This window comes from Salmo trutta, chromosome 34 (assembly GCF_901001165.1).
Source record: "Salmo trutta chromosome 34, fSalTru1.1, whole genome shotgun sequence".
NCBI lineage: Eukaryota > Metazoa > Chordata > Actinopteri > Salmoniformes > Salmonidae > Salmo > Salmo trutta.
In genome coordinates, this window is record NC_042990.1 from 1,584,528 (window position 1) to 1,612,422 (window position 27,895).

General features: G+C 42.6%; 2 protein-coding genes across 4 annotated transcripts; one reads left to right on the plus strand and one right to left on the minus strand.

Moving 5' to 3' along the window:
• Positions 1-275: 275 nt before the first annotated feature.
• Positions 276-12,285, plus strand: LOC115173297 (dual specificity protein kinase CLK2). Of its 3 annotated transcripts, none has more exons than XM_029731266.1 (13): positions 276-419; positions 3,271-3,470; positions 3,703-3,991; positions 4,828-4,918; positions 6,017-6,083; positions 6,832-6,948; positions 7,615-7,781; positions 8,331-8,425; positions 8,924-9,053; positions 9,798-9,880; positions 10,359-10,438; positions 10,730-10,820; positions 11,024-12,285. In XM_029731266.1, exons 2-13 carry the CDS (start codon positions 3,271-3,273, stop codon positions 11,210-11,212), a joined length of 1,599 nt encoding a protein of 532 aa, XP_029587126.1. In that variant the 5' UTR covers positions 276-419; the 3' UTR covers positions 11,213-12,285. The 3 variants fall into 3 exon arrangements, with proteins under 3 accessions (XP_029587126.1, XP_029587127.1, XP_029587128.1); XM_029731267.1 differs by lacking the exon at positions 276-419 and adding an exon at positions 2,284-2,335; XM_029731268.1 differs by lacking the exons at positions 276-419; positions 3,271-3,470; positions 4,828-4,918 and having other exon boundaries at positions 3,861-3,991.
• A 6,070-nt stretch (positions 12,286-18,355) lies between these two features.
• On the minus strand, positions 18,356-23,025 carry LOC115173299 (dnaJ homolog subfamily C member 8). The gene is made up of 9 exons (XM_029731269.1): positions 22,925-23,025; positions 21,613-21,714; positions 21,052-21,108; positions 20,238-20,304; positions 20,049-20,143; positions 19,762-19,833; positions 19,564-19,655; positions 19,256-19,331; positions 18,356-18,893 (listed from the first exon to the last, which is right to left on the minus strand). Exons 1-9 carry the CDS (start codon positions 23,009-23,011, stop codon positions 18,768-18,770), a joined length of 774 nt encoding a protein of 257 aa, XP_029587129.1. The 5' UTR covers positions 23,012-23,025; the 3' UTR covers positions 18,356-18,767.
• Positions 23,026-27,895: the final 4,870 nt, after the last annotated feature.

Here is a 27,895-nt window from a genome sequence, read left to right on the forward strand (position 1 = left end):
TTATTCTGCAAATGTGTTCTGCCAGAATATTTCTAAACTATATTCACAAATGTTGAAGTTATTTCTGAATAACTTTTTAAGGTATTAAACATTAGTAAAGGCACTAGCTCGCACCTGAAGAAGGATCTGGCCAAAGACAGAACAGTAGCTCTGTGGTCTGGCTGCGGCTGGAAGAGTGTTTCAATTAGGAGTTGTTTACTTGTGGGGAGTAGTGCTCGTAGCTTCGAACCATCCTGATATCGCGAGCTTACATTCTGTTTCGCTTTAGAGAAACAGAATGTAAACTCGCGATATCAGGATGGTTTGTACGAGGTTAGAGCGCTAGCTAGCTGAACAGATAGTGAGAAGTGAAAACTAGGAATTGAAGCGCAAACACGGATTTCCTGTGGGATAAACGCACAGGCCTGGCTGATATAACGGTAAAATAATATGGAAATACACGTGTGCACTACATTGTATTCTGGTTTCAATGATATGTTGATCCACGCGAGTCCAATTATAGTCAGCTAGCATCAAAGCTAACGAACGCAAGTAGCTAGGTAAAATGGCGGTCAAATTAGCTAGCTAGCCAATGTTATGCTAGCATTAGGGAGCTAGCTAGTCAGCCGATCTAAATAACTATTAGCTAACGTTAGGTAAATATCAGAAATAGTTAACCAAACATATGTATTTGAACAAAATTACAATTTATGCAATTCTTCACGAAAGCAATTCATGTGCCTGCATTTCTGCGAAATATCATGGCGTCGGCTAGCTAGTAATACCTTACGTTAGCCAGCCAATTCGACAATGTCGTAGCTAGCTAGTCTGAGTCAACAAATTGCCATTTATGAAGATACTTAGTTTACTAGTTGTTTAACTACACATTTTTGGAAATCCCATGTCTTTAGCTATCACACTTAGCTAAACTGGCACAGTGATTAATTCACGTCATTACTTACCTAACGTTTGCATGACATCAACTAACTAGGTACAGTACGTTAGTTGGCTTATTAGCTAACGTTAGCTAGGTAACGTTAGTCATAAGGCCACCCCCAACTTATCAGTGCCTTCAAGTATTCACACCCCTTGACTTTTCCACATTTGGTTGTTACACAGCCTGAATTTAAAGTTCAATTTAGATGTTTACCCAATCATGTCAAAGTGAAATTATGTTTTTTGAAATTTGTACTAATTACAAATGAAAAGCTTAAATGTCATGTTTTAACAAGTCACATCAGTTGCATGGCCTCACTCTGTGACATAGGTGTTTACTAGTGGTGTAAAAGTACTTACGTCGTTTTTTTGGTTATCTGTACATTATATTTTTGACCGCTTACTACATTCCTAAAGAAAATAATGTACTTCTTACACCATACATTTTTCCCTCACAACCAAAAGTATTTTGAATACTTAGTAGGACAGGAAAATGGTGCAATTCACACAACTTATCAAGAAAACATCCCTACTGCCACTGATCTGGCGGACTCACTAAACACACGCTTCGTATGTAAATGATGTTGGTTATCCGTAAAAAGGAAAATGATGCTGTCTGGTTTGCTTAATATAAGGAATTTTAAATGATTTATACTTTTGATACTTAAGTATATTTTAGCAGTTGCATTTACTTTTGATACTTAAGTACATTTAAAACCAAATACTTTTAGACTTTTACTCAGGTAGTATTTTACTGGGGGACTCACTTTTACTTGAGTAATTTTCTACTAAGGTGTTGTACTTTTTCCACAACTGGTGTTTACCGTGATTAAATGAGTACCTAATTTTGGTGCGTACTCAGCATCCTCCTGTACTCCCTGTTGACTCATGACTCCGTGGCCACGCACGCCTCCAACTCAGTTATCAAGTTTGCAGACGACACAACAGTGGTAGAACCTGATTACCAACAATGACAAGACAGCCTACAGGGAGGAGGTGAAGGCCCTGGCAGAGTGGTGCCAGGAAAATAACTTCTCCCTCAACGTCAACAAAACGAAGCTGATCGTGGACTTCAGGAGACAGCGGAGGGAGTTCGCCCCTATCCACATCGACAGGACCGCAATGGAGAAGGTGAAAAGCTTCAAGTTCCTCGGAAGAAATTTGGCTTGGCACCGAAGACCGTCACAAACTTTTAAAGATGCACAATTGATAGCATCCTATCAGGCTGTATCACTGCCTGCTACAGCAACTGAAATGCCTTCAACCAGAGGGTGGTGCGGTCTGCTCAACGCATCACCAGGAGCACACTGCCTGTCCTCCAGGACACCTACAGCACCCGATGTCACAGGAAGGCCAAAAAGATCATCAAGGTCATCAACCACCCAAGCCACGGCCTGTTCACCCAACTATCATCCAGAAGGTGAGGTCAGTACAGGTGCATCAAAGCTGGGACCGAGAGACTGAAAACAGCTTCTATCTCAAGGGCATCAGACTGTTAAATAGCCATCACTAGCCGGCTACCACCCAGTTACTCAACCCTGCACCTTAGAGACTGCTGCCCTGTACATAGACATGGAATCACTGGTCACTTTAATAATGGAACACTAGTCACTTTACTGTTTACAAACTGTTTTACTCAATTCATATGTATATATGGATTATACTGTATTTTAGTCAATGCCACTCCAACATTGCTTGTCCCAATATTTATATATTTCTTAATTCCATTCTTTTACTTTTAGATTTGTGTGTTTTGTTGTGAATTGTTAGATACTACTGCACTGTTGGAGCTAGGGGGACAAGCATTTTGCTACACCTGCAATAACATCTGCTAAATATGTGTATGTAACCAATCAAATTGGATTTGATCTCTGTACCCCACACATACAATGATCTTTAAGGTCCCTCAGTCAAGCAAATGAAACACCGATTCAACCACAAAGACCAGGGAGGTTTTCCAATGCTTTGCAAAGAAGGGCACCTGTTGGTAGATGGGTAGAAATAAAAAAGCAGACATTGAATATCTCTTTGAGCATGGTGAAGTTATTAATTACACTTTGGATGGTGTATCAATACACCCAGTCACTACAAAGATACAGGCGTCCTTCCTAACTCCGTTTCTGGAGAGGAAAGAAACCGCTCAGTGATTTCCCCATGAGGCCAATGGTGACTTTAAAACAGTTCCAGAGTTTAATGGCTTGATGGGAGAGCTGAGGATGGATCCTCACTTGGTTTTCTTTGACTAGTTTTCTTCCTTTCCCCCACCATGCAGCTGTTCTGTATCCCTTCCTTACTGAGTGCAATCCAACCCCTCACCAACGGCAATGAAATACCAAGTAACATGTCTTGTCACAGATGCCACACTCGAGACGGTACCCGTCCTCAGAAAGGGCCAGCCGGAGCAGCTATCAAGACCGGGACAGAGACAGAGGACGCAAGCAGAGGCACCGCAGATCGCCCTCTTTTTCCTCTAGCAGTGACCGGGAGAGGGATCGGGACAGGGACAGAAGGGGACGGGGAAACCGACAGGAGGGAAGCTACGCTCGCTCCAGGAGGTGTGTTTGTATGGCTGTGTTATATTTGTGTACTTGCAAACTAAATAATTGGTATGTAAGCTTTTGTACCTTATGATAGTTTATCTGGTAGAAATGTTTTTTAAACTCTCAATAGGTTCTCATGTACCAGTATCAGAGTGCTCTGATGGCATTCATTGAATAACGTGTAACCTGAGTTGGTGGTCAGAGACACCACCGCTCTAACCCATTGTGTTGGGCGCCTCTTTTGCAGCTACGACAATCGCTCGGCAGACCGCAGGCCATACGACCGGCGCTACTGTGAGGGCTACCGGCGCCTGGACCAGAGCCGCGAACGAGACCGCGGAAACCGGGAAAGGGAACATGGAGGTGCACCAGCAGCAGCTGACGGCGGTTACTACGCACGTGACTTCTCACCGAGCATGTGCGACTACCGGAGGGGGCGCGAGAGGGAACGGGAGGAGTCGTACCGAAGGAAGGGCAGCAGGCGTAAGCACAAACGAAGGCGGCGTAGAACCAGGTCCTATAGCCCATCCTCCTCGGTGAGTACAGCCCGGCCCGAGCTTGTCCTTTAACCCTCCCGCTCCTTTCTATCTTTCTCTTCTCATGTCTTTCTGTCTCTCTACTTCTCTATTACCTTCTCTTGTCCACAGCTCCTGGACTTGGTAAGTAGTACAATCTTTTGTTTTGTTTTTGTCAGCAGGATTTGAGTAGCTGTTTTGTCTTAGTTAAATCCAGATTTACCTTCTACAGTCTTCTCATAAAATGAGCTGTGTAGTGAGACATTGACTGTTTTTGGACCCATGTGGATAAAGCATCATCCACATTCTCGCCTTCTGCGTTAAGTAGACATAAATGAGAGAGAAGAACATAGGGTGGCATGTATCTATGTATCTCTGATGATTTTAATCTTGAACTATTTTTTGCTTGATTGCCTTATCATCCTCTCATTTTATTTGTTTTCTTGGGAAGTACTCTGCTTCGTTTTAAGTGGGCAATATCATAGTTTGATGTAGATATTTTTGGTATTTTCTGAATTGGCTTTTTGTTCATGAATGGATATGCAGGTTGCTTCCTTATTTGTAATAGCACGGGTTAAAAGGTAGAGGGGGAGAGAAGCAGAGGACAAAATGTGATCTTTGACTTGTTCCCTTGCACTATATCCCTATCGTTATATATTTCCTCACGTGGTGTCATACGAATCGCCCTATGACCACCACACCCACCTACAACCACTACGTCAACTACAACATCACCCTCCTCCTCCCTCCTCTACCTGTGCCGCCTTCCATCGCCGTGGCTACGGCTGCCCCCGAAAACCCCCCTGTCCCCTGTCGGTCGTGTCGTGACCTGCTAATGCTGTGGGGGCTGCAAACAGCGGAGTGACAGCCGGACGCGGGCACTGAGTGTGAGGGACGACGAGGAAGGGCACCTGATCTGTCGGAGTGGGGACGTCCTGCAAGAGAGATGTACTCACTGCCACTACTCTATCGTAACCCTTCTCCATATGAGTATTTAAAACCATAGAGCATTCACTGACAGGGGAGTGCCTGATGATGATGCCATGGTAGAATGCTGTTTGCTCTAGCTCAAAAAGCAGGGTGGATAGCACACCATTTTTTTTTGAGGATATCGGTTTTAGATAAATACAGCTCGTTGTGTTGAGGCTATCTAGCTGTGATTGTATATCAGAGATATTAGAGTTTTCCCCTAACACAACATTTCCTCAACTTCTTAATTGTCTCTTGCGTTTTAGTTTAAAGTCCAGGTCTAAAACAAATATTTTTTTTGTAATACATTAAGTGGGAAAAGCAATTAGCTTTGCAACCCCTCATATCTAGCCCTTTCCTTCAAAACTAACATGAGGCCTACCTAGTAAACATCCATAGGGCCTTAAGTTGTCTGCGGTGTTGCATTTTTGACCTTTGACAGTGTTGCATCTTTTTAATGCTACACTTTATAGAAGTATTTGTAGTGGTAAATTAAGAGCATGATTTGTATGCTTAAAAAAACACAGTTATGATCCATGATCTCATAACATCCACCCACTTAACATATAGTTTTACCATTTTCCAGCTCGTATCCCTGGCATGACTTGTATGTTCTTCTAGTTTGAAACCAAATTTATTTGCTTAGTCTGCACATTTACACTTATTTCAGAAGTTTTGCTTGAGTGGGTTTTTCAATTACATAGGTTAACCAGTAAAACCCAACACATTCCTCCCTCCCGACGCCCTTGCTCTAAAATAGGCACACCACCACAACATCTGTAGGAATATACTTTTGGTTTTCCTTCCTATAGGCTGCTGGGGGGCACTCAAAACATTTTCCCATAATTTGTTCTGGTAGTGTGTGTACCCCAATTATCATAGGTTATCTAGGACCGTGTAAAAGTAAAGATTATTTTTGGCATCCCATTTGTCCACAACCTGAAAAGGGGGATGGGTGCTAGTATTGAAACGCCTGTCACTTTTTTTGCCTTGATGTTCCTGCTCCGGTCCACATGTCTAATTCTTCTCTTCCCTTCTTTCCCACTCTCTTTCCCCATCTCTCTGTCTGTCTTCCAGATGAGATTGTCAGCACTCTGGGAGAAGGCACCTTTGGGAGGGTGATGCAATGTATTGACCATCGTCGGTATGTATCCGTATGAAAACAACGGCTTTGACTGTTAGCTGGTGGCCCTTTTTTAAAGCCTCCGGAGTCCTATTTTTTTCTTTGTGTTCCCTCTACCTGCACTAGGTGTTTACTATTTACAAATAGTAGTTCTAGAGTTAGAGCCCCCCTCCTTCGGCTAATCTTGTTATTCCATCATGTCGTGGCCGTTTGCTATGGGTGTATTAGCGCCTGCACTTAGGCTCACTATAGACATCTGTGTGCTTCTCTATAGGGCATGAGTTTAGTGGGTAGGGCAATGATACCCCATGCAAATTTGTTCCATGCTAATGTCCCTGCCTCTGCCCCCTGAAGCGCAATACAAGTTTGAACTTGAATGTGATAAAGTCAAAATTCTTTTTGGGAACATAACATGTTGCATTATCAACATGCAAGGACAAGGGAATAGAATGTACTCATCACAATACAGTTTGCTTGTATGAAATAAGGTGGAATTTCATGGCTCAACAAGGTTGGACAAATGTATCATGTTAAAGAGACTGAAAAATCTTTTCAAAAGCTATCCTTAGGGTATCCATCTTATTTTAGCTTCCAAACCTGTGACACCAGGTTCCCAAGCAACAGCACAAACTCGGGTTATGTAGATGGACCTAACTTAGGGAATCACAGCTTTGCACCGTAAGGTATTCCCTCATGTGTTTTGTGTCTATATTCATCATGTGGCGTGGTTAGTTATGTCTTTGTCATTCATACTGTATGTGTCTTACAGGGGAGGGGCCGCTGTTGCTCTGAAGATCATTAAAAATGTGGAGAAATACAAGGAAGCAGCTCGTCTGGAGATCAATGTGCTGGAGAGAATCAATGAGAAAGATCCGGAAAACAAACAGTGAGTAGCCTGCTACTGACTCAGACCACTACGGTGTATTGTTCATTACCAGGGATTTTTGTCAAATTTTTCTCCAATTTAATTACTTTCTCCAAACAGTGTAATTACATTAATTTTCGGGAATGGAAAAACACTTTCAGTGTAAACTTAAATGACTAAAATCAGGTATGAAGTATGTAGAAAAGACAATGGGCCTATATATTTTGAAATAATATAATCTTTGAGAACTAACAATCACCAAAATAAAAGCTAGACAATCAAGGAGACTTGAAAATTCCAAAAACAATGAATTTAGCAGTATTGATTTGATTAGGTTTAACACGTTGAACTTTAAAACTACACAATTTTCTCTCAGCTCCATGGCCAACTGTGTAGAATTGCAGGAAATGTGCTTTTAAACTGCAAAAATATCTCTCGGCTCCATGGAGAAATCTGTAGATTTGCATAAAGTTGGCTTAATAAATGCAAATCTTTCTCTACATCACTGAGATGGGGTGTCCTTAGAAATGTAGCCTTGCTTACCATGCCCATTCCCACACCCACCACCTAAGCCTCCTTTTTGATCCTGAAGAAAACCCCTAATTACACAGGATCCTGTATCATTTTGTTTTTATTGACTTATGTTTACTTTGTTAGTTATGGAACCCCTCTCACCTTTCCTCCCAGCCTGTGTGTGCAGATGTATGACTGGTTCGACTACCACGGCCACATGTGTATCTCCTTTGAGCTGCTGGCCCTCAGCACCTTCGACTTCCTCAAGGAGAACAACTACCTGCCCTATTCCATCGCCCAGGTCCGACACATGGCCTACCAGCTATGCCTGTCCGTCAAGTGTAAGTTTATATATTTATTTGTATATAAAAAAATATATTGCCTTTATTTAACCGGGTAAGTAATTGAGAACACATTTTCTTTCACAATAACGGCCCGACATAAGTGCAGAAACTAGCAGTCAACTTGTCATAATTGTCACTCCACAGCCTGGCTGTCAAGTGTAAGTGCACTCCGATATTACGCTACTATCTTGTATTTATTGCCTTTGTTTAACCAGATGAGTTATCAAGAGCACATTCTCTTTAACAATTTCAACATGACCTACCAACTGGTCTCACTCCAACAACCAATGCCCTACATAGACCCCTATCACTACCGTGACACAATCCTTCATTCATTCCTTTTTGTTGATTTAGCTATCCCCCTCCTTACTCACCTAGAGAGGTTGGAATTGGAATATAAGGCCACCATTGTTTGCAATAAGAAGCCTTTAGCCACATGAGGGCATCGTTGGTTCAAACACACCTATCAGAAGAGTGTTTTTTTTCATTGACCACCATCGAATGTGAATGGCTGTTGGGATTTTAACTGGTATTTTTTCCTCACAGTTCTTCATGATACCAAGTTGACGCACACAGACCTGAAGCCAGAAAACATCCTGTTTGTCAATTCCGACTTCACTATGACCTATAATGTAGAGAAGGTGAGACGAGGAGTCGGGCCTCAGGATAATAGGCTTTCTGCAGAGCCTGTTTTGCTTTCAGAGGCTACATCCCAAATGGTACCATATTCCCTAATAGTGCACTACTTTTAACCAGGGCCTGTTCAAATGTAGTGCTCTATATAGGGAAAATGGTGCCATTTGGGACACAGCCTGAGTGTCATCGCAAATGCTTTGGCAGTCAGCTATTGCCTGAAGTGCAAATGACGATTAGGCCTAAATGTACCAAATCAAAACAAATGGGAATCATTTTCAGTTTGGATACAGGTATGGTTTAATGTCAGAAGCATGAAAATGGATCACGTCAATGTTACTAGATATCAGGAATGGACTAATCAAGGTGTCATTCACTGGCCAATTGTCTAAAAGTTTAGCTTTACACATTTCATGAGGTTTGAAAAAAAGTAGCATTCTGCCTTTTTATTTTTAACAAAACTATAAGGTTCTAAGCCATGTCCTTTTTCACCTTCCTCCCTACAGAAGCGCGACGAGCGGACAGTAAAGAGCACGGACGTACGGGTGGTGGACTTCGGTAGCGCCACATTTGACCACGAGCACCACAGCACCATCGTCTCCACACGGCACTACCGCGCCCCGGAAGTCATACTAGGTGAGTGACGTTCCACTTCAGACTCAAGAGTTAGCCCTATCTTCCTTCAGGCCAGTTAGCTGAACAATTGGATGAGGACTATTCTACACTAAGGGTGGTGTAGCCACTACATTGACAATGGACTGCTATAGCCTGTCTGGTTGGGCTATGTCTGGGCTATTCTAAAACAGAGGGGGTGTTCTTTGGCAGTGGCATTGAACTGCCATAATCTGCCAGTTCGGTTCCAGTCAGGTAGACACTGAACAGCAACCCACAGTCAGACACTAAGCACAGTTGACTGGCTTTGTACTCACTTTGCAGTATGTGAGACAATTAGTCAAGTGTGCTTGCTCAGAGTTGAGCTGGGTTGATTGTCTTTTCACATACTTTCAAAGCTCAATGTGTAAGCTTACCCATGGTCTGTTATGTGGCCTGTATGAGTCCTTGTTCTATTTAAAGAAACTAAATCTTCACCCTCTTGATCTATGATGCTAGTTGTGAAGTTACAACTAATGTTAAGGCAGAAAGCTGCTGCTGCCGAAACTTTGGTTGTTGCTTTTGATAAATCGAAGCACTGGAGCAAGCGTGTGAGGCTAGGGTCTTACATTGAGCTTTTTCATTGTTTTATTAGTTTCCACCAGCCTACACACCACCAATTCAGATGGAGAATCCCAATTGACAATACTTTTAGTCCAGTATTAGGCTTAATCTGTGTCTGGGAAACCAGCCCAAAAACATTCACCCATTCTGTGTTTTGTCCTGTAGAGCTGGGCTGGAGCCAGCCGTGTGATGTGTGGAGCATCGGTTGCATCCTGTTCGAGTACTACCTGGGCTTCACCTTGTTCCAGGTAAAACCCCACTTCCCTTCCCAATCCCATGCTGTCTGTGGCGACAGCTGCCTTCCAAGATGACTCTCCGTGTCTGGTGGATTCAGGTTGTCAGGAAGGACTGAACGAAGCCCAGAATGGCTTTCGCAGCAAACACACACACTGAGCCAGAGAGAGCAGCAGAGAGACACAGCTGCTAATCCAATTGGGATCAACCCTAGGTTGACGTTGTCCTCTGTGTTCTGAGTTCTGCCTGGCTATGCTAACACCATAGGTGATGGCGCTCTCATACTATACCGCTCATTCTATTCAAAGCTTTCAGCTTCAGCCACATTTTACAGTCAAATTGTTGCAAGATAGATGAGGTCTCTGATAATGGTGTGTGTTGGCATCAGTCTAGTTGCTGATATCCACTATTTACATTTATGGCCATGTATACACTGAAAGAGATGCAATTAAGATTTACCTTTGCTGTCTTGTTTGTTCATCCCTCCCCCAGACTCATGATAACAGGGAGCATCTGGCCATGATGGAGAGAATACTGGGGCCGGTGCCCTCCAGGATGATACGCAAGACAAGGTCAGACCTCACACATACACACACGACCAGGTGCATCTGTGTAGTTGCAGGTCAAAAAGTCATCCATCAAACACACCCATAGTGTTGCTTTGTCTAGTTGTTGATGCAGAGCATCAAAGTAAAGTTGTGGGTTTCTGCCACATCAAAGGGCCTGTTGGTGATCTTTGTCTGTGGGTATTGAACCCTATGGCAACTCTTCCATGCTGCTGCCCCTGCGCACACACTGTTTTTATCTATATATGCCGCTCTTCCTCAATCTTTGCAATAATTTTTCTCTCCCCTTTAACTCAGGAAGCAGAAATATTTTTACCGTGGCCGTCTGGACTGGGACGAGAGCTCGTCAGCTGGGAGATACGTAAGGGAAAACTGCAAACCCTTACGGGTAAGAGAGCAGCTCCTTTTCCCTCCCTTGTGTAGCACCCCACTACTTATCTTCCTTCCCATTCACCCCCTCATGTCGGATTAACCAGGGATTTCTGATATCAACCTCTATTTAGACATTATTGAAATGAACCTTAACCCCAAATATAGTATTCACATTTTCCTGATTTTCATTATGTTGATCACATCTCTGTGTGTTCTCAGAGGTACCTGTTGTCGGAAGCCGAGGAGCACCATCGGTTGTTTGACCTGATTGAGAGCATGCTGGAATACGAGCCCGCTAAGCGCCTGGCCCTGGCAGACTCCCTAAGACACCCTTTCTTCGAATCGGGGACAGCAGGCGATGCGGTGGGGGGGAAGAGCTGGGAGGGCAATCGCGACATCAGCCGGTGACCCGGGACCTCCACAGACTCTTAATGGTAGAGCGTTTTTTTTTTCTTCAGGTGGAGCAGACTGATACGACCACTTAAGGCGGTACGGCCAAATTTGATGGACCTTACAAGTCTGTCTGAAATCCTTTGGCCATTCATCACAGCATGGACCCGTTTCCTCTTGCTTACTGTACTGCCCCCACCCATCTCCACAGTGAGGATAGAGGCTCATGCTGGCAGCTAGAAAACCAGAAGGACTTCAGAAAAAGACAGCCCTCCTTTTAGTCCTCTCGGCTTCTGCTCCACAGAAGGCAAATGACCAAGAGAGGAATTTTTAACCCAACCTTAGATTACCCAGACCCAGCTCCAGTCTTCCGCATGTAAAGGACCGGCCTCGTGTAGTGGAACACTAGTGAGAGCAAGAGAAGCCTTGCTCTGAAAGACAATATCGTGACCTCTTCATTTGAGGTGAAACGCTTGGAGAAGGGTGGCACTGTCTTGTATTTATTTGGAAACTCTTGCCCATGCCACAGCTATCGATCTTGGCTAATGTTAGCCAATCGAATGGCACGTTTCGTCAATGAGTGATTGCCACTCCACATTTATTGCTTATATCGGCCTCTCCTATTGATATAATATATCTTCTGTATCTCTGTTACGTTATGCAATGCTTTTGAGGAGAGGGATTGATGCCATATTAATGTAATAATAGTACTCACAACTGGACATGTTTTCTCAGCTGGTCTTCATCTAGTCTGGGGAAATGACAGACACTCACACAAATCAGACCCCATACAACACAAACTGCAAACTGCCTTTTACATGTGTGATAGTATCAGGCCTGTGGTCTGAGATGAAGCACACACAGGGTCATAATAGTAATGTATGGCATCCCAACCCCACAGGCACACAGCAGCACAGTATTTATTATGAGACGCTACCGCTGTTCATCTCCCTGTACATTTATTTTTTTGTATAAGATTTAAATGTATAAAACTATGTATGATTCTGTCGAATTAAAGTTAAGTCCTCCTTTGCCAAGGCTTGTAGCGCCGTTGGTTGAGTTATGGGGAGGCGTTTTTGTCTTAAATACTCGACTGTGTCTTTGAACCCTGATTTATTTAATGACTGTAGTGTGTTCGTGGCCAATGATATAGAAGGCTGTCAGGAAACCCTTGACTGACCCTGGCCTATTGCTCTATTTAGTAGTGTTGTACCATCTGCTGCTACCTAAATAGTCTGTAGATGAGTAGTGTTAGGACATGGGCTCTCTCAAATTATCTTCTCACCTTCTCAACCCTATTAGAGGAGAAGGACCAAGGTCCCTCCCCTCGGATGTGTTTTGAGTAGAAAAGGGTTTGCAAGAAAATATTAATTGACATTCACCCATGGCCACTCCTCTGTAAAGTCTGCCGTGTCACCCACAGGAAGGGTCAAGGACAGGAGGATCAGCTGTGGCAGCCATGCAGGTGTACCTACCGTCATGGGTACTCATCCATCTTTCAGTAACTCATGATCTTGTGTCTGACCTTTGTGTCTGTTGGCCTCCCAGGCCTGCTTTCCCTCGCTCCCTCTCTTTTCCCCATCTGCTACCATAAAAACTAGAGCAAAGCCTATACAGAATCTGTAGATGTGTGCCAGTAAACTAAGGTTAAGTTCACTGGGTGAATCGGAACAATTAACCTTTAATAAACGTCTAGCTATAGAAACAAAAAATAACCCAGAAAATATGTTTAATTGGATTTTGTAAAAAAGCTTTATTTCCATCAGTCAAAATGTATAGACATGATAAAGGGTGGTGGGGATTCAGTGACTTTTGTGCTATTTGGGTACAAAGTAGTGGACGGCTGGTGGCTCAAGATTGCATCAATGAGTCACTGTCAACTTCAAATGGCAGCTATTCTAAAGAAACGCGGAAATCCCCTTGCTGACATTGAAAACAAACGTGATTCATGCCTCAATGCGGTCTTCCTCCAGACTGTGGTTTCTATCTCTGCCCCCTCTCACTCTTTACTTATGGTCAGAACTAACAGATATCACCTAGCAACACAGGCCTATAACTATACCTACACTGACAGTTCATTACAAACTAACCAAATTCAAAGAATGGGAATGGGTCATTCCATATCATCATTGAAAAACTACATGACATGATGCTTGTTTCTTTCCTATACTAGTTTGTTTGCATCCCTGTAGGTTCTAATGAGATTAGTGTTTATGTCTTCAGCTAATTTGCCTGAGAAGCAGGGAGGGTTGTCTGTGAAATCCCAATAAGAGGAGACAAGGCACTTTACCGGACAAATGCACAGAAGTCCATCAACCGCAGTACATCAAAGCAATACTGTTTTGCCACTGAGGAATGTGGATTACCTGACTTTTTTGGTTACAGCAAATAGACTATTTACAGGTATGTGCCAAAAAATGATAATAATGCGGGTCACACTTGAAATAGCGTTGTATTGATTTTTGTTATGTCTTTATTATCAGTATGGTTGGCTGTATTGTAAAGAATGTAGTTTACATTGGTTCCATTCTGTCATTGATAATGCCACTTTTCTAAGACTGTTCAGATCAACTTGCAATCAGAGACGGTTCATGTATTAAGTTGTGTAGTTTCCCTCCTTTGTACTAGCCTTGTGCAGAAAAAAATCTTCCCAACCTAATAATTTTATCTTTGCCGTTGACAGGTTTGAAAAAACAGGCCATTAGTTGAGTTCCTCCAGCTCTGAGTGAGAGATGATGAAACTCTACTGTAGCGTTCAAAGCAGCGCACACAACTAGAGATGGATTTTAAGTCCCTGGGTGATCCCATCAAGCGGTTCAGCAATTGTGTCGGGGACAGGGACAAAACTGGACAACAAAATACGCACGAAAAAGTGCATGGGGGACCGACGGAAGAGCATAGTGGTGAGCATGGGCTCAACGGAAGAGCGTAGTTTTAGTCCGGAGGCACAGCATAGTCGGAAGGAAGTGTCCCTTGCACCAAATCTTGCAGAGAGCTGTACCAGACTCTTGGCTCAGAGCATACCAGGCTGACATTCAAAGAGAAAGGTGGGGATGGTTGGCCATTGTTTTTAGTAGATATCAAATAATTAAAGGCCAGTTTCCCGGACAGAAATTATGCCTAATCCTGGACTAAAAAGCACTTTCAATGGAGATTCTTAATTGAACAGGCTTTTTAGTCCAGGCCTAAGCTAAATCTTGTGTCTGGGAAACTGTCCCTTAGAGCTTACTTGGATAAGTATCAGCATTTAAGTACAGTGCATTTGGAAAGTATTCAGACCCCTTTACTTTTTTCTGCATTTTGTCACGTTACAGCCTTATTCTAAAATGGATTGAATACATTTTTTCCTTCATCAATCTACACACAATAGCCCATAATGTATTATTGCAAATGTATTTAAAAAAAAAATTAAAACGAATACCTTTTGCTTTGAGACTTGAAATTGAGCTCGGGTGCATCCTGTTTCCATTGATCATCCTTGATGTTTCTACAAATTCAATTGATTGGACATGATTTGGAAAAGCACACATCTGTCTATATAAAGGTCCCACATTTGACACTGCATGTCAGAGAAAAAACCAATCCGAGGTCTAAGGAATTGTCTGTATAGCTCCAAGACAGGATTGTGACGAGGCACACAACTGGGGAAGGGTACCAACACATTTCTGCAGCATTGAAGGTCCCCAAGAACACGGTAGCCTCCGTCATTGTTAAACGGAAGAAGTTTGGAACAACCAAGACTCTTCCTAGAGCTGGCCGCCCGTCCAAACTAAGCAATCAGGGGAGAAGGGTCTTGGTCAGGGAAGTGACCAAGAACCTGATGGTCACTCTGACAGAGTTCCAGAAGGACAACCATCTCTGCAGCACTCCACCAATCAGGCCTTTATGGTAGAGTGGCCAGACGGAAGCCACTCCTCAGTAAAAGGCACATAACAGCCTGCTAGGAGCTTGCCAAGAGCCACCTAAAAGACTCAGACCATGAGAAACAAGATTCTCTGGTCTGATGAAACCAAGATTGAACTCTTTGGCTGAATGCCAAGTGTCACGTCTGGGGGAAACCTGGCACCATTGCTACGGTGAAGCATGGTGGTGGCAGCATCATGCTGTGGGGATGTTTTTCAGCAGCAGGGACTGGGAGACTAGTCAGGATCGAGGGAAACATGAACGGAGCAAAGTACAGAGAGTTCCTTGATGAAAACCTGTTCTAAAGCGCTCAGGACCTCAGACTTGGGCGAAGGTTCAACTTCCAACAGGACAACAACCCTAAGCACACAGCCAAGACGATGCAGGAGTGGCTTCGGGACAAGTCTTTGAATGTCCTTGTGTGGCCCAGCCAGAGCCCGGACTTGAACCCGATCAAACATCTCTGAAGAGAGCTGAAAATAACTGTGCAGCGATGCTCCCCATCCAACCTGGCAGAGCTTGAGAGGATCTGCAGAGAGGAATGGGAGAAACTCCCCAAATACAGGTGTGCCAAGCTTGTAGCGTCATACCCAAGAAGACTCGAGGCTGTAATAGCTGCCCAAAGGTGCTTCAACAAAGTGCTGAGTAAATGGTGTGTGAACTTAAATATCACATTAAGATAAGTATTCTAAAAACCTGTTTTTGCTTTGTCATTTTGGGGTGTGTGTGTATATTGATCAGGGGGAACGCAATACATTTTAGAATAAGGCTTTAACGTAACAATGTGGAAAAAGTCAAGGGGTCCGAATGCACCGTATACCTGCTTGGGAGACTCACAATGCCACTGAAGCATCTCTGTTTCTGTATTGTGTTATTGTAGGAAACAGAAAGAAAGATTGTAGAGAGGTCCGTCAGGAGGAGCCAGCACTGCCTCCCTAAGGTAGTTCTGTGTGTGAACGTCACGTGTGACTGGTCATAATAAGATGGAAGTCACTCGTTCAGTGGACGGACATCTGATCTGACAATATACCCATTTCATTTTGACGGACTAAAGGAGTTTATGGATGAAACTTGGGAATCACAAGAGACATACGAGGTCAGTTCAATTAGAATGTCTCTTGTTTACAAAGTGCTTACATGACTACCATTAGCCAGGATTTTAGAATTGAAACTTAGAGACAGATCATTTAACCTTTTTGTTTTTTTATCCCCATGTAGAGTAAGACCAATGCCAAGAGCAACCAGAAAGCTGCGAAGGATGATTAGTTGTTTGGTGCCTTCAAGGGGCTCAGTCTGAATGTGACAGGAGGCGCCCAGAGCTCTATGGCCTCTAGCGGGGACCAGTGTAAGGTCATGTGAGACAAAAGACAACTTGTATCACCTGCCCTCTACTTCCAGGCTTCGTTCATGTGCGTGAAAGCCTGGGCCGAAGCTACATATCTAACACTTTAATCTGGTCCACCAGGCTCTATGTTCCTATATTTATGTGGTAACAAAAAAAGACTGGGGATGAGGTTACCTACACTTGCCCTTGTGAGACATTAAGAAGACACTGAACTCTAGGAAAAACAACACTTGTGGTGATGATAAAGAAGCCAAAGTTGTAAAGGTAGACTCAGCGGTATGACGTAGATGCAGAAAGTAAACAGCATAGTGGGCCAATTCCCGCAACAACTAAGCGTGAAGCTCAACTCTGCTGTTTTTGTCCAGTACCTACCATGCTCTAATGGCATGAAGCAAAGCTGTGCGCATGTGCAGATACTGTGTGAGCTCATCTTGCATCTCCCTCATCTCAATATCTGCTGCTCGTGGAAACGTCATTTCGCTGAGTCTACCTTTGAGTTTGTTTAAAGATGAAGGGGGTAAGTGCACTGGCATACAGGACACCCCTGCAGCCCCCGCAAAGCCGGGGGGTCCCACGCGCCTGTTATCGAGGTCTACTTTTTATTTTAATCATTTTGACAGTAACCCTCAAAAAAGAACTCCGACCTTGCGGGGGTTCAGAGAAACTGTTACGCCAGTGGGTAAGTGAATGTGAAGATGCATTTCAATTGCTTGATCTTTTCTTTGCCCCTGTAGCCGTGGAGATCACTTTGTCATTTAGTGCTGGTAGTCAGTTCTGTCTGTATTGTCACGCGCTCACTTGTTTTTTATTTATTTAACCTTTTTAACTAGGCAAGTCAGTTAAGAAAAATTCTTATTCACAATGGCGGCCTACCCCGGACCAATTTGCGCCGCCCTATGGGACTCCTAATCACGGCCAGATTTGAACCAGCCTGGATCACAACCAGGGACTGTAGTGACGCCTCTTGCACGGAGATGCTGTGCCACTCGGGAGCCCGACCATTGTTAATGTTCTCCTCTGGACTAGAACATCCTCATGTATCCTACATATGTGCATACTTAATAGGTTTGTCATTGAACTGATTTACAGCTTACGCACTTCAAGAAAATGTACTTTGTCAATTTGTCTGTCTGTCAAATGCAATTGATTGTCTTTAATGTTGCATGAGCATAAACTGGTGAATCTCTTTGGAAATGTATAACTTCATCACTTACCTATTTAAGAATATATTGGACATAGTATAACAATTAGAGTTCAACTGATAGACTAGGCCCCGGCTTTCTGTGGTACTGTAGATTAATTGCAGCAATGTTGCACTCAAACACTTGGTATGAAAACAGAATGGATGCACAATGCTATGGAAGAACACTGTTCTTATGACAAAGATGATGGCAAGAGGGTCACGAGCAATGGTAAATCGGGGTAACTTTCAATGCATTGAAGAGAGGGGGCATCAACATAGGAATGAATAGTAGTGGACTTTCTGGCCCTGTCCCAAATGACACCCCATGTCTACTGCCCAGGATCCATATGGTTCTGGTCAAAAGTAGTGCACTACATATGGAATAGGATGCTTTCTCTGTCTAGTGGAATCCCAGCCCACTGTGGATTTGACATTCTGATGAAGGCAAAGCAAGAGGGAAACTTGAGATACGGGACATTGTCGCTACCTCGCTCGCCAACCAAAGTGCATGAATAGAGGAGTAAACTGAAGGGAGAATATTCAGGCACTCTCAGAAATAATAAAGAAGTATTTCTGAAATCTACTTCCATTGTCCTCCAAGAGCGGCTGGACCCCTTCTTTCACAGTAAGTGAAGAATTCCTTCATATGTTATAGGATCTTGTACCTATTGACGAACACATACCAGGCAGTCGTTACCTAAGGATGTCATTGTTCTACCCTGAACTAGACTGCGTTGTTACAAACAAGCTTTTATTTAAAGGTATAAAAAATAAAACAGCACAAAAAGTCCAGGCAAACTAAGGTGGTTACAGAAATGGAAGATTTCCTGTTATCTTTCCTACTTTAATTGAGGCCAGTCAGTGTGATGCTCTCATGGAGGTTGCATGTCACAATTATATACATTAAAAAACAAGCACAAAAGTACATTTCTCAGGACGGTGGATACACTGTCAAGAGTAAGTAAGAATAATGGGCCGAGTCTCGATTCTCCACCCTTCTTCCGAAGTGTGCACTTCCAAACTTCCTCGCATGGATTTTTACAATGGTGGAAACTCCCTTCGGCCTATGCTTTTAAACATGATGTGGAGTGTGCAAGTGCACACTTTGGGTAGTATCCTTAACCATCACACCTCAACAGACATCACTCTCTCTGCTCCATCTTGACTTTAGGAGGCTTCAAGAACGACCGTGGTTTCTTCTCTTTTTTAGCTTTGCCTTTGCCTGCCTGGAAACTCCTCCAACTATCCACTCGGCCATCCCTTGTTTCCTTGTGACAAAAAATGTAAGGTATAGTCAGCTATGCATGAAGAAAACAGCAATATCGGGCCGACTTCTATAACAACTGACTATCTGCAGTTTACCCTGCGGCTGGTGGTTAACAACAAATTCTTATTTTACAATCATGGCCTACCCCTCCCCAACCCGGACGACGCTGGGCCAATTGTGCGCCGCCCTATGGGACTCCGGATCACGGCCGGTTGTGATAGAGCCCGGGATCAAACCAGGGTTTGATGCAGTGCCTTAGACCGCTGCGCCACAGGTACTCCGTCCCTCCTCATCCCAGCTTATTTTGGGAGATGTCGGTTGTTTACTGCTTAAAAATGTAATTACAACCTTTTTTTAACATACCTCAAAGTTCTTCTGCCATTCCCGCTCTCGCTTAGCTTTCTCTGCCGTCTCAATCTCTTCCTCTCTTGCCCTTTTCCTGAGGAGAAAAACAACACGAAACATTGAATGGTATTCCCTCCTTATGGCCACCAAAAGAAGACCAAAGACATTCTGAGGGCCATGTATTCCTATAATTCAAGTATTAAGCAATACACACCTTTCATGCAATTACACTGAGCGGTCTGTGCTGATGTGTTCTGTATTTCACCAACGATATACCTCCAAATGCTTCATGTACAATATTCAGTTGACTGAAATGGCACTGTTACCGTTCATGCATGTCCTTGGCTTCCCTCTCCTTCCTCTTGATTTCAAGCTCTGCAAACAACTTCATAGTCTGCTTGTACACCGCCTGTCTGAACTGAGGGTCAGATCAAGAGAAGAGTGGTTTCCTTAGTAAAATAATAAGCCCAATATCAAAACAGTCTTACATCTGTTACAAGTTAAATTTAACCACTTGTCAATACCATTTCTGGGTCATCCTCCTCCACGAATTGAGGCTTCCCATCCTTCTTCAGCTGTTTCTTCTTCTCTTTCATCTGTTGCAATAAAAGATGCCACAGCACAACATTTTTACTGCAATACATGAACTTAAACTGTAATAGTAGCATCACTACTATTAATACAGTTGTACATTAAATATACGTCCCAAATTGCACCCTATTCCCTTTATAGTGCACTACTGGAATAGGGTGCCATTTGGGAAGCTACCTCTGAGACGTATGAACAGAGGGACCAGCGGTCAGTTACTTACATTATGCTCAACATATTCCCTTCCTGCTTGGATTACATCAACTGCCCTCTTCTTCTGTTCTGGTTCCAGCAGGTTTTTGTATGCCTTGTCCACAGCTAGAAATACAGTGGGATTGGGGGTTGATAAGAACTCTTTGAATGGATTTGGCTAACTGATGTAGACATATTGTGTCTGCAATCATATTTCTACCTTCAAAGGCTAGTTGTGCTCTGTCTGGATCATCCTGGTTCTTGTCTGGATGGACCAAGATGGACAACTGAAATGGAAAGAGTACATATTACTTGTTAGATATTACTGCACTGTCGGAGCTAGAAACACAAGCATTTCGCTACACCCGCAATAACATCTGCTAAACATGTATATGTAACCAATATAATTTCATTTAATTTACTTTGAGACAAAGGTTAATTAATTCAGCACTTCCTGTTAGTGTGCTTGTGGTGTTTCAGGACAAACCCTTTGGATTCTTATCCACTGCCATTCCACCTCTAAAAAACTATAAAATAGGCAGCTATATCGATGCAAAAATCGATATCGGACCCAAAACTCCCATATCGGTCAGTCTTTACTTCGGACATCATTGCACGCACAAGGGGAAAAAACAATGGTTTTTTGCATTAACTTCTTTGTTGTTGCAATATCTATCGCAAACGGACGTGGCTGTTTCACCACTAAGGTTTTCAGTTTTAAGATATGATGGGAAATCGAAACGATAAAATAGACAGTACGTACTATGTAAATCATTTTACAGTTATTTAAAGTAGATAAATTGACCAGTACAAATAAATAAAAGCAGCAGTGATGGTAGTGAGTGAAATTCTGTGTGTCAGAGTACATGTATGGAATGGGTGTAAAGAGTCAATGCAAATAATCTCTTAATAGGGTCTAGGTGGACACCTAGGGTTAGCTGTTCAACAGTGGTATGGCCTGGAAGCTGTCAAGGAATCTGTTGGTCCAAGATTGGATACTTCGGTACCTTCTGTCAGAGATGTAGTATACCTACCGCTCGGAATCTCTTCTTCAACTCCTCATCTGTTGCCTCTGGATCGATTTGTAACACCTGCAATTGAAATTAGGCATTTCACTAGAAGCAAAGTTGACACTGCATAGCCTAAGCAACACAGATGAGGCTGTCAGTAAAATACCAATTTACGTCAAGCGATCCAAACCTCTTGACAAACTTGCTGGTGTTGTACAAAGAATGTTACACTATGGTCACACAACGTTAACACCATTTAACTTTGACACCATTGCAGCAACATTCAGCAAGTATATCAAACGGGTTGAAACCTGCAACGATGCGTCGGTCAGCACAACACCTAAGCCATTATGCCAAGAGGCCTGAACCTCTTGATGAGGTCGCTGGTGTTGTACTAAGGACCCTTCAATGCAGATCTACATATCAATCTTGTCACAATAATAATAGATCAATAGTACCATTTTTTTTTGCCTGAAATGAAATGTATGTATTCACTACTGTAAGTCGCTCTGGATAAGAGCATCTGCTAAATGACTAAAATGTAAGATCAACTACAGTTGCATGTGACAGGAACTAGCCACTTACCTCAAAGGGGTTTAAATTGAAGTAGGATGACCCAGGTCTGAGCAGCCTGTCTATTTGCTGCTTTGAGGTTAGCACAGAGTCTCTTTTCTCTATCTGCTTTACCTGTTGGACAAAGTAATGTCATATTAGTTAAGGTCACAGAAGTTCACTCATGATCATTTACATAATCTTGATCCCTCTCACTGGCCAGCTGGCGTAGCATTATCTGTCAGGACTCATGAGTCCACTTGGAGAAGGTTGGATAGATGGAACTGAGCATGTTTATATTCATTCCAGAGCACTAGCCAGCAGATCTGACCTGCTTTCTTACAGCTGCACTAGGGTCTGACAGGCTTCCTGTGTAGATTAATGCTGTGTTTACATGGTATGAGGTAGATGGCAAACCGGATGTCATTGTTTTCAATGAGAGCACGACGGTAAATGCCATCAGCCACTACGGTAGATGGGACTTGCCGCCAGAGTTCAAATATTTTGCCTTCCGCCATAACGTTGTTTTCTTCCAGATGTTGATTTGCACTTTTTGTTTAGCAACGCATACCTTTGCGCTGGCTTGCTTTTGCCCTCAGTCTTTCTTGCCCCACTATGCCGACTGGTATGACGGCTTTTGCATACCTTGTCTAAACCCAGCATAAAACACCACAGAGCGAGATTAACACCTCAATCACACCGACAACGTCATTGCGTTTTGGTACACCAGAAGAACATTAATTTGTAATGTAATGCTGCATTTGCCTTGGAGAGGCTGTACGTTCTACGTTTTCCAAGCCATATTTTGCCCTGGCTCTGCAGTGCCTTAATCTACACAGGAATCCTGTAAGAACCAAGTACAGCTGTAAACAAGCGGGTCAGATCTGCTGGCTAAGTAGAGCGCGTATTGTAATAAAGCCTTCTGACGAATACGTTGGGGGCGTATCCATAAGTGAAATACCGAAACTAATACTTGAAAGACTACAGATCAAATACAACCATTCACCACTTTAAAAAAAGGAAACACAATTTCTCTACACTTATAAAACAAAATAGCGGTTTACCAAACTATATGCGTATTAGGATCATTGAGAATCGTTCTGGCGAATCAACACCACAGCTGTTAGTGTTAACAATTGCTAGTACTGCTAGCTAGCACATACACACACCGTGTTATGCGAGCAAACGTTAGCTAGCTAGCGTCAGCTACTGAGCTAGCTAACGTTAGCCTCTCGAGCTTTTTAGCCAGCAGGTGCTTAAAGGCCTCATACATACAAATCCAGAGCATTAATGGTCGGAATTTGTCAACACCTTAAGTATCATATATTTCCTAAATGTATCCTACCTCTGTGTAGAAATGATTGAACAAATCATCCGGACCACTCTGGGCAGAAGGCTCTCCTCCTGCAGCCGCCATCTCGGCTTCATTCATCTGACGTCACAATATCCACTATCACGTGACTCAATGCAGTTTTTTTGCGCGCATATGCACATACCTACTCATTCAAGTTTTTCTTTATTTTTTACTATTTTCTACATGGTCTTAACTATTATTCTACATCAATGACACACCACACCTCCAGGCTGTGTAAGGGCTATTTGACCAAGGAGAGTGATGGAGTGCTGCATCAGATGACCTGGCCTCCACAATCACCCAACCTCAACCCAATTGAGATGGTTTGGGATAAGTTGGACCGCAGAGTGAAGGAAAAGCAGCCAACAAGTGCTCAGCATATGTGGGAACTCCTTCAAGACTGTTGGAAAAGCATTCCAGGTGAAGCTGGTTGAAAGAATGCCAAGAGTGTGCAAAACTGTCATCAAGGCAAAGGGTGGCAACTTTGAAGAATCTCAAATATAAAATAGATTTTGATTTGTTTAACACTTTTTGGGTTCCTACATGATGCCATATGTGTTATTTCATAGTTGTGATGTCTTCACTATTATTATTCTACAATGTAGAAAATAGTAAAAACAAAGAAAAACCCTTGAATGAGTAGGTGTGTCCAAACTTTTGACTGGTACTGTACATAAACATAGGGACCTTCAATAAACATTACGGGCCGTTTCACAGACATATTAAACCTAGTCCTGGACTAAAAAAATGTTTGATAGGGAATCGCCATTGAGAAAGCTTTTTAGTTCTGGACTAACCTTAATCTGTGCACGGGAAACCAGCCCTACATGTCAATAAAATATATAATACATAAAGATTTGTGATCGCTAATAGTACAGGTCAGGTTTCATGTTCCAAACCATTCAATAAACTGCATAAAACAGAGCTAGTTGATGTAAAGGTTTCACTGTAAAACGGAAAATATATTTTTGTGCTGAAAAACTATTTGCGTGTTCAAAAATATATCACCAAATTTCCCACAATTACCATTCACTACCGATGCACAGAAAAAGCAGTTTTCTATCGGATATATCTAAGTATCTTCCCGTTCATGGGAAGGGAGCGCTCGTCAGATTCGGAGCCCGTGAATCTTCCTCCAGGCGACACTCCATGGATAACATCGTCTAGGTTGGTGAATCCTGTACAGGGCAGTCAACAGCTGCATGATCACCTACTGAAGACTTGTTGAAACATCGACTGCATGTCGACAGTGCAATGCAGCGGAGGTGGCAGCAGTTCAGTGGCGGTTCTAGACCATTTCAACTGGGGGGGGGGGGGGGGGGGGGGGGGGGGCAAGCTGGGGCCAGTTGTACTGTTAGAGGGGCCAGTTACATTAGACATTGTTGTCATATCGTTTTCTTCACTGCATTGCAGGCAAAAGACCATGTTCATAATCATTCAACAATTTATTAGCATTTTCTGTCTAATAACAGATATAAAAAAAAGAATGATAACTTATTTTTGCTATGTAAAAATTATTTCATACTCCACATTTAGGGGGGGCCACAAGGGGTCCAAAATTGTTGTCACAGGGGCACTGCCCCTCCCCCCAGAACCGCTAGTGCAGCAGTTGACAAAAATTACTGTCAATCATTGTTCCAAGTTATATTCATTTTTCTTCAATAATAATTATGCTGATGTGTATTGTCTACTACTGATACTGTATGGATAAATATCTTATAAAGCCCCAGACAAATGATGAAACCTATTGGTTAGTCACCTAGTTTTGATTCATCTTGATGATCTCATGAAGAGGATGACAAGCAAGACCACAACCAGAGCAAAGGTGACACTGTGTCCAGAACATGGCATCAAAGCAAGCTCCATGGCCAGATGGGTCCCGAAACTACATTCCAACTTGAGATCACGCCATATCCTTCAATTGATGAGGTGTATGCTCATGAGAAACCAGTTTGTAAATGCAGACTTAAGATGAAATGACACAACCTCAACCCCTATTGTAATGTAATGCTAGACAAGTAATTCACATTTTAGTCATTTAGCAGACGCTCTTATACAGAGCGACTTATTTTTATATGTGCGAGTGCATACATTTTTTGTACTGGTCCCCCATGGGAATTGAACACACAACCCTGGCGTCGCAAGCACTATGCTCTACCAACTGAGCCACACAGGACCCTGTGTTATTAAGGAGTACATGTTCAATCGAAAAGGGCACTGTCACTTTTTGCAAAGTCATATCCCACCTTTCACATACATCAACACCAGTCTTGAAATCCCAAAGTATAACAAAAGTCAATTTACTCCAACAAAAATAAAATGTCTGCCTAAATGGTGAAAGCAAAACATGGTCCAACTTTCCTCTCATATTTAATTGTCTCTGCTGGGGCTCCGGCTGGTGTCCAGCAGGCTGTCTTCAGGGTGTCCAGTGGAGGAGCCACAGCGACAGTGGGTGGTGACGGTGCCTGCCCCGGGCAGCTCTCTTGGCCTACTCCAGGCGCTGGATGGCCTCCCTCACCCGTGCAGCCAGGCTCTCCTTAAGGTCCAGGTCTTGATGTAGCTGCTTAGACAGGGAGTCTGCCTCCAACCACTCCTGCATAGGGATGTGGACACATCAAAATATTAAAAATCACCAGAACAAATCCACAGAATAAATCAGTGCAACTGTCCATAAAAATAAATATTCTTTGTAAAATAAAGATTTTATATTGAAGAAATGAAATATAGAATGGAAGGTGAAAATAATGACAAAGACCAGCATCAGAGACAAGAGGTATGGGGACAGGAAGATCAACGTAGTAGAGTAGCCCTGGAGTCTTTTCATCAGCCTGGGCTTGCAAATATGCCAAGAGTTCATCAGGGGAGGTGTCTATGCCCAGGCTGAAAGTTTGGGAAAAATAACAGAGGTCTCCTTTGGGGAGAGCTGTAAAAGGGCCACATAGAGAAAGCCATCTCAACCAATAGACATTCCTGTGAAACAAAGCATAAGTTTGGCAACACCTCAATAGAATCTTTAAAAATATATATGAAATATTATAGGCAAATATCAGTGAATGATTGACATCACATCTCAGAGGATCTTCAATGGATTTACTTCTACAATAATGTAATATAAATGAAGGGCTCCTATTTCAAATGTTATAGATGAATAATACACAACAGAATAGAATTGGAACAAATGACACCTTACCCATAAGTCTACTCCATTTGTATGAGCCCAACCTAACTGGTCCACTGGTAGGGCAGAGTGAGGGCTAGCTTGAGGGCAGCTCCCCTACAGCCTGGTGACAGAAGCAACATATAAAAACACACAACTCTTATTAAATAGCATCATTTTAATATACCTTTGATTAGACATTAATACAGTGCTAAATTGTTGGCAACATTAATCACATTTGCTTGTGCGATAAGGCACATCTGTGAAACAAATGCACTGCCCAATTTCCAGGCACCATCTTGTTCTATCGCTTGCCCAGCCGTCGACTAAATTATAATCTTGAAATACATTGGGATCAGTGTTGTTGTCAATTACCACAGTAGGAACAGGTATCCATCGTACAGAAGGTCAATGCCAGAGTTTCTAATTGCCCAATAAAACATATGCTTAGTCAGAGAAAAAAAAGAAGGAATTTTAGTCCCTTTGCTTTCCTCGAGAAAGTTGATTTGAGATTAAGAAAGGGAATCCTTTTTCAAAAGAATGTGGCACGGGGACAGTTCAATCAATTATCACAATGGGGTGTAGCTAAGGCTGTGTCCCAAATGGCCCTCTATTCCCTATGTAGTGCACTGCTATTGACCATGGTTCTATTTGCTGTTTACAAAGTTTTGAATTGGGTGCCATTTTAGACGGAGCCTAAGTGACAGGTGTTCGTTTGGTTTGGAGGTTTAGACCCATCTCCTTTATAAAAAGCCTAGAATCTGACTGTTTGCTTTTGTCCATTTCATTCCGTGACTTAACAGGTCTAATCTGCTTCAGAGTAATGTAGCCAAATGGCTTTAATACTACTGTGACCTACCACGCCTTGGTCAATCAGGATGACTAGGCTAACTCCCAAGTAAGGGGGACGATAATTACTTTCTCCAGATTTGAAGTTGTCTAGAGTTCCAATAACAATGCAATTATATAGAAGCTTCATTGCCCTAGTTTGAGGATGCAAGGGTTGATGTCATTGAGACCCACAAAAATAATAAATTTAAAATGTAGAACCTACATCATTCACAGTAGTATATTACTAGCAACAATAACAACAAGTGTGGCATGACTTTAGCTTGACTTTAGCCGCTGCTGTAGGTGAGGAGAGACAGTACTCTAAACTAGCTCACCCGGGCCTTTTGTAAGGAACACCGTTCAGGGCGAGTTCTTTCCTCACTCAAGCGATGCAGCTCTCGCTTCACCACCTGGGTAAGTTGGAATAAAAGGACAAAACAAAAGACAAATAATAATAATCATGGGACCAAAGGCATTTGATATTAGCATTTTGCTATGGAAAGACAGCAGGGCTTGAAGGGTCATTGCTACAGCAGCAGCACAGACATTACTTCTGATATATTGCTTTTTTTTACTGTGTAATTGGGCCTCATGGTGTTTGAGAGGTGAGTTGCAACTGATACAATACCTTCAGGGAAGGATTTAAATGATTAGCTGTTCTGGTCTTGATGTTGAGTCCAATGTAAAAGATTGGAGGTAAAAAAATAAAAAATGCATCAGTATACAAATGTACAACTATTATGTTAATTTCCTTTATATATCTTTTAACTTTCATCAGATCATAAGAGGGTGGGATATCCTGGAAAATAAAGTGCTAATCTTTATTTGTGCTCTCTGTCATCCATTCTTTTGGTATGACAATTTCATTGTCTCTTGATTTATTCTTGGAGCAAAAAGCAGACAAAATCTTGTTTCAACTGTGAAATTTGAGGTAGGATTAGAAGTAGACTCAAATACTGAATGACACCATTGAA

What these genes read in the sequence shown, in the direction of transcription:
- LOC115173297 (XM_029731266.1), top strand. Translation starts at nt 3,271, where the DNA reads ATGCCACACTCGAGACGGTACCCGTCCTCAGAAAGGGCCAGCCGGAGC. An exon ending in TGACCTATAATGTAGAGAAG is followed by an intron (nt 8,426 to 8,923) that starts GTGAGACGAGGA and finishes TCCTCCCTACAG; the next exon opens with AAGCGCGACGAGCGGACAGT. An exon ending in CGCCCCGGAAGTCATACTAG is followed by an intron (nt 9,054 to 9,797) that starts GTGAGTGACGTT and finishes TTTGTCCTGTAG; the next exon opens with AGCTGGGCTGGAGCCAGCCG.
- LOC115173299 (XM_029731269.1), bottom strand. Translation starts at nt 23,011, where the DNA reads ATGAATGAAGCCGAGATGGCGGCTGCAGGAGGAGAGCCTTCTGCCCAG. An exon ending in TCAATCATTTCTACACAGAG is followed by an intron (nt 21,715 to 22,924) that starts GTAGGATACATT and finishes TTTGTCCAACAG; the next exon opens with GTAAAGCAGATAGAGAAAAG. An exon ending in TGAAGAAGAGATTCCGAGCG is followed by an intron (nt 20,305 to 21,051) that starts GTAGGTATACTA and finishes TTTCCATTTCAG; the next exon opens with TTGTCCATCTTGGTCCATCC.